At 39.7% G+C, this 6,879-nt stretch overlaps 1 protein-coding gene across 2 annotated transcripts in view; it reads left to right on the top strand.

Annotated features, from left to right (window-relative positions):
* Nucleotides 1–6,468, top strand: part of waca (WW domain containing adaptor with coiled-coil a) — a 117,730-nt gene extending 111,262 nt beyond the window's left edge. For both annotated transcript variants that reach the window (XM_068007201.1, XM_068007211.1), the window contains 2 exons: nucleotides 3,410–3,537; nucleotides 5,011–6,468. In XM_068007201.1, the coding sequence (XP_067863302.1) occupies nucleotides 3,410–3,537; nucleotides 5,011–5,080 (198 nt within the window). In that variant the 3' untranslated portion in view covers nucleotides 5,081–6,468. The remainder of the gene's footprint in view (nucleotides 1–3,409; nucleotides 3,538–5,010) is intronic.
* Nucleotides 6,469–6,879: the final 411 nt, after the last annotated feature.

Here is a 6,879-nt window from a genome sequence, read left to right on the forward strand (position 1 = left end):
GAAATTGTGAAAATGATATAGAATCTACAGCACAGAAACAGGCCATTCAGCCCAGCTGGTCTAAGTCAGTGTTTATACTCCACATGAGCCTCCTTCCACTCCAATTATCCCTTCCCTTCTCCCTCATGTGTGCATCAAGCCTGCCCTAAAATGTGTCAGTGATATCTGCTTCAACCATTCCACATGGTGGCAACTCCACATTCTCACCACTCACCCAAAAACTGTGGAAACAGTGTCTCCCATTTACCCTATTGAACCCCTTTAGAATTTTAAAGATCTCTATCAGGTCTCCCCTTGGTTTCTTTTCCAGAGAAAGGGCCCCAGCTTGCTTAATCTTTCCTGATTGTTGCATCCTCTCAATTCTGGTACTGTATCAAAACCAATACGAAGAACTTTTACAGTTATATTAGGAAAAAGATGGTGGTCAGGAGCAGTGTTGGCCCCTTAAAAACTGAAAGTGGGGATTTTGTCATTGACAATGGGGAAATGGCGGACATGTTGAACAATTACTTTGCGTCAGTATTTACAGTCGAAAAAGAGGATAGCATGCCGGAAATCCCAAGAAAACTAATATTGAATCGGGGACAGGGACTCGATAAAATTAACATAAGTAAAGCAACAGTAATGAAGAAAATAATAGCACTAAAGAGTGACAAATCCTCAGGACCAGATGGTTTCCATCCCAGGGTTTTAAAGGAAGTAGGTGAGCACATTGCGGATGCCCTAACTATAATCTTTCAAAGTTCTCTAGATTCAGGAACTGTCCCTCTAGATTGGAAAATTGCACATGTCACTCCGCTTTTAAGAAAGGAGAGAGAGGGAAACCGGGGAATTATAGACCAGTTAGCCTAACATCTGTTGTGGGGAAAATGCTGGAGTCTATAATTAAGGATAGGGTGACTGAACACCTCGAGAATTTTCAGTTAATCAGAGAGAGCCAGCATGGATTTGTGAAAGGTAGGTCGTGCCTGACAAACCTGATTGAATTTTTTGAAGAGGTGACTAAAGTAGTGGACAGGGGAATGTCAATGGATGTTATTTATATGGACTTCCAGAAGGCATTTGATAAGGTCCCACATAAGAGACTGTTAGCTGAGATAAAAGCCCATGGAATCGAGGGAAAAGTACGGACTTGGTTAGGAAGTTGGCTGAGCGAAAGGAGACGTAGAGTAGGGATAATGGGAAGGTACTCACATTGGCAGGATGTGACTAGTGGAGTCCCGCAGGGATCTGTCTTGGGGCCTCAATTATTCACAACATTTATTAACGACTTAGATGAAGGCATAGAAAGTCTCATATCTAAGTTTGCCGATGACACAAAGATTGGTGGCATTGTAAGCAGTGTAGATGAAAACATAAAATTACAAAGCGATATTGATAGATTAGGTGAATGGGCAAAACTGTGGCAAATGGAATTCAATGTAGACAAATGTGAGGCCATCCACTTTGGACCAAAAAAGGATAGAACAGGGTACTTTCTAAATGGTAAAAAGTTTAAAAACAGTGGATGTCCAAAGGGACTTAGGGGTTCAGGTACAAAGATCATTGAAGTGTCATGAACAGGTGCAGAAAATAATCAAGAAGGCAAATGGAATGTTGGCCTTTATATCTAGAGGACTAAAGTACAAGGGGGCAGAAGTTATGCTGCAGCTATACAAAACCCTGGTTAGACCGCACCTGGAATACTGTGAGCAGTTCTGGGCACCACACCTTCAGAAGGACATATTGGCCTTGGAGGGAGTGCAGCGTAGGTTTACTGGAATGATACCCGGACTTCAAGGGTTAAGTTACGAGGAGAGATTACACAAATTGGGGTTGTATTCGCTGGAGTTGAGAAGGTTAAGGGGTGATCTGATCGAAGTTTATAAGATATTAAGGGGAACAGATAGGTGGATAGAGAGAAACTATTTCCGCTGGTTGGAGATTCTAGGAGTAGGGGGCACAGTCTAAAAATTAGAGCCAGACCTTTCAGGAGCGAGATTAGAAAACATTTCTACACACAAAGGGTTGTAGAAGTTTGGAACTCTCTTCTGCAAACGGCTATCGATACTAGCTCGATTGCTAAATTTAAATGTGAGATAGATAGCTTTTTGGCAACCAAAAGTATTAAGGAATATGGGCCAAAGGCAGGTATGTGGAGTTAGATCACAGATCAGCCATGATCTTATCAAATGGCGGAGCAGGCACGAGGGGCTGAATGGCCTACTCATGTTCCTATGTAACATTATGTAAATCTTTTCTGCACTTACTCCAGTGCTTCAATATCCCATTTGTCGTGTGGAGACCAGAACTGCACACAGTACTCCCAAGTGTGGTCTCACCAAGGTTTTAAATAAATTTAACATTACCTGCTTTTGCATTCTATTCCTCTAGAAATTAATTCCAGTACTTTGCACTTTTTATGGCCGTATCAAATTTTGTTGCTACTTTTAGTGATTTGTGCATCTGTATTCCCAGAACTTTCTGCTTCTCTACACCATTTAGTTTTTTTTACCTTCCTTATTCACCTACCAGAATGATCCACCTTTCACTTCACTATATTGAATTTCATTTGCCATTTATCTGCCCATTCTGCAAGCCAGTTTGTCTTCCGGTATTTAGTGTAGCCTTCCACATTATTAGCTATTACAAAGGTTAGGTGCTGTCATGTTGTAGTCAATTCAGATTGATTTAAAACAAATACGTAGATGTTCTCTTCCCAAATATACATCAGTTCAGGTACTGATAAGAATGCAACTCACCCAGCAACTGAGAGAAAAGGAAAAAGACTTTTTCAACAGGTCTGATCAACAGGCTATCTCAGAGACTTGCTTGTGTGCGTTGGACAAGCATGGAGTGTATATGTTGTGATACACGAGGTATCACAATTGTGTGGGATAGGCTGGATGGACCAAAGGCTCTTTTCTTGTCCATCATTGTTCGTATGTTTTGTATGTATCTCTGCCCTGGTTCTTTTGCGAATTATCTTAAATCTTTGTCCTCTCTTTATTGACCCTCTGGCCAGTAGAAACGGTTTCTCCCTATCTACTCTATCAAAACACCCTCATAATTTGAACACCTCTATTAAATCTCTCTTAACCTACTCTGCTCTAAGGAGAACAATCCCAGCTTCTCTGATCTCTCCGCATAACTGAAGTCCCTTACCCTGGTATCATTCTATTTAATCTCCTCTGCACCCTCTCCACGGCCTTGACATATGTATGTGTGTAGAAATTTCCATGGGGTATTTACTACTTCATGCACGAATGATCAGTATTGTGAAATATTTGGATGATAGGCTAATTCAGCACAACCAAAATCTTAAGTCTGTTCGAGTGGTAAAGCTTTAGAAACTTGATGTGTAAATATTTCTCCTTTTTCTATGACTGCAGATCTTTGATACTACTTTGTTTTTTAATTTAATGCTTAGGCATCACGACTGAGAGAAGAAGCGCACAACATGGGAAGCATTCACATATCTGAAATTTGTACTGAGCTTAAAAATTTACGGTCTTTGGTTCGAGTATGTGAAATCCAAGCAACTTTGCGTGAGCAAAGGTAAGGAACTTTTTTGTGTGCAATTAGTCTGGTGAGCCTCATTACGCTACAGATTTAAACCCCTGTTTGGCATCTTCAGCTGCACATGAATGTTGCTAGCTTTTGTGTAGCTGTCAACAATTTTGGTTCTGTCCCATTTGCACTTTTGGTCAATTTAATAGTAACAAAATGGGGTGACAAGTCATCGGTTAAAGTAATTATTCTCAAAGCTGCAATTTGAACGCAGATCTAAGTATTATAAGACACTGACTTCCATTGGTGAAATCTAACCTGTTCATATTGCAGATCGGCTTCACCAATGGGAGAGGGGAAAGCATGGTCCTACCTGTCCACTGCACAATCTAGCCTTTTTCACTGGGCTTGCCTTCCATCAGGCTCCTCTTCTCAACATAGCAATACAGAACTGAGAAAGGAGATTTTTTTTGACATTATTTATGCAGCACGGATTCTGCATGCACGTTTTAGACGTCAATTTTGGAAGAAAAACTTAACCGTCCCTTTTATTGTTAGGAACATAGGAACGGGAGTAGGCCATTCAATGAGATCATGGCTGATCTGTATCCTAACTCCATCCACCCACCTTGGCTCCATATCCCTTAATAGAGCGGGGGAATGGGACTAACTAGATTGTTCTTACAAGGAGCCGGCACGGGCTCGATGGGCCGAATGGCCTCTTTCTGTGATTCTGTTCTATAATACCCTTGGCTAGCAAAAGTCTTATCGATCTCAGATTTAAAATTATTAATTGAGCTAGCATCTAATGCTTTTTGTGGGCGAGAGTTCCACACTTCTACCACCCCTTGCATGAAGAAATGTTTCCTAACTTCTCTCCTTAATGGCCTGGCTTTGATTTTAAGGTTATGTCCCCTTGTTCTGGACTTCTCCCACCAGCGGAAAAAGTTTCTCTCTATCTGTCCTACCAATTCCTTTCAAAATCCTAAAAAACCTCAATCAAAACGCCCCTTAACCTTCTATATTCCAGGGAATAAAAGCTTATTTATGTAATCTCTCATAATCTAACCCTTGAAGCTTTAGTAACATTCTGGTGAATCTGCACTGCACTCCTTCCAAGGCCAATATATTCCTTCTAAGGTGCTGTTCAAGAATACAAGCTCAATTGAAGGCAAATCCTATTTTAAACTCAGTAAAGAATGGGCTGTGGTGAATTGGTAGTGAGTGTTCGCTGCTGCAAATTTGATTTCACATTGTATGTAGTGGTGAGAAGTGTGCATTTATAAAACTCAGCATGAATAATTAAGTAATTTGTTCCAAATACTCTAGATTCATTAATTTCATGCATTCAAATGAGACCTGAATGTGAATCATCTTTTGTTTGTGAGAGCAAACAAGATACATAACAATATTCAGAAACCTCTTGTATCTTTCAACTTGGTCTTATTTTTTAAAGCTTATTCAGTGTAATCGACATGTCAATGTGGTAACTCAGTTTTCCCCCCCCTCCCACTTTTGCAGGATACTGTTTTTGAGACAACAAATTAAAGAACTTGAAAAACTGAAGAATCAATATTCCTTTATGGTGTGAGGACTTGTGAAGAAATTGCACATGGTTTAAAGCCAGGAACTGTAAACGTTTGCCCAGTCTTAAACTAAAATTTGAGCTGCGTTTGAGAAGGCTTTGGACCGTGGGGCTGGGCAAAGGGGTGGAATGGGAGGGGGAGAAGGAGGGTTCTGATTCAGGGGAGATAAGTGGTTGATTTGTAAACCCTTGAAATGTAGATTTCTTGTAGATGTATCCTTCACGTTGTAAATATGTTTTGTAGAGTGAAGCCATGGGAAGCCATGTGTATCAGAGCTTTGACATCTGAACTAATCAATGCTGAGGTGGCTAAATACCTAGCCTTTTACATGTTAACTTGTCTGCAAACTAGCTTTGGTAACTTTCATCATTCAGTGATACGCATTTCCTAGAATGCTGGCACCAGCCAGTGTGCATCACGGGCTGCAACAACTGGAACAGTTTGGTCAGTGTACAAATTAGCATGGAGCACCTTCAGATTCCACAGACCCAGTCAGGAGCAGCTCTGCAGACAGCTTTCTTCATTGCAAGGCAATTACAATTTTTTTCTTAAGGCATTGTGGCCAAGGCACTTGGGTTCACCAACTTTTCATTCCTCTGTACAGCAGTTCATAGGTGATGTGCTGTTGTACGAAAAAAAAAATACAGATTGTTGCAGTAGGTACAGTACAAATTGATTTCTTGTATGCATACCTAATTGCTGTGTATTTGCATTTGTGCCCTGTTTTAAAACAAAAAAAAATGGGAGCAGAGAAAGATATATACAGGGCATGTGTGTATTTATTAATCGGCTGAAGCCACTCGAAGAATAGTGACAGAAGCCCAATGTTATTTGCTAACATTGTTGACGATGGAAGAAAGCTGGTCAGTCATGAAAAGATGTATGTAAATATAATAAACTTTTGTTGTTTGAAGCACTGGGTACCCTTCTTTTTATTCAGCTGCTGCATATAGGAAGCTGAACTGCTCTGGCAAAGCCTGATTGGGAGTAATCCTTGTTGGATGCTTGTTTTTCTTTGTATAGAACGCTTGCTTTCAAGAAGAGACCATTTTGTGCAAATATGAATGACAGAAGAACTTTTTTTTCTTTTTGTAAGTGATTCAGTAAATAAAACAAGAATTTCAACAAGGATTTTGGATTCCTTGCCTGTAATTGGCCTGTGTAAAGTCTTGGTTTACCTGTATTGCTATAATGACACATTTAATTTGAAGGATGTTTGTGTTGTAGCTAACTGTGCAAGTAAGGTGCTGACTGCTGTTCTTTTGCCATCACAATACGCTAGATCTGTGTAATTTGAGCACTCAACCATCATTGGAAAATGATGGTAGAGCTCAGCTTTGTATATTGTTTCCTAAAGTATATAAAAAAAATAAAACTATGCTACCACTGGAAACGCTCACTTTTCTTTTATGTGTAGGTTTACATGGGGTTTGCCACACTTTATTTACTGAAATTTTTGTTCAATTAATAAAAATAACCATGCTTACAGAATGTACAAAAATGTTTTTAATCAGTAGGGCCTTTTTTAAAAAAAAGAAATTTATTTAATTTCCAGCATTTCTTTATTTTTGTTTTGGACAAGAATTTTGATAGGTGGTATATTAAAAGAAAGTGAAGACCTGAAAACATTTTTATGAAGGATGGATTATTGGTTTGTAGTTTTCTCACAAAGTATAACTTGCTCTAAATCTTGGCTTTGTTGTGCGTCGTCTGAACTCCATAGTGTTAGCGCTCTGCGTTCTCTGAAGTCGGTAGTGTTAGCACTACGCTGCATTGAAGCTCTATATATTGTTGACTCCGAAGC

The sequence above is a fragment of the Heptranchias perlo genome, chromosome 2 (genome assembly GCF_035084215.1).
Source record: "Heptranchias perlo isolate sHepPer1 chromosome 2, sHepPer1.hap1, whole genome shotgun sequence".
NCBI classification, from domain to species: Eukaryota; Metazoa; Chordata; class Chondrichthyes; order Hexanchiformes; family Hexanchidae; genus Heptranchias; species Heptranchias perlo.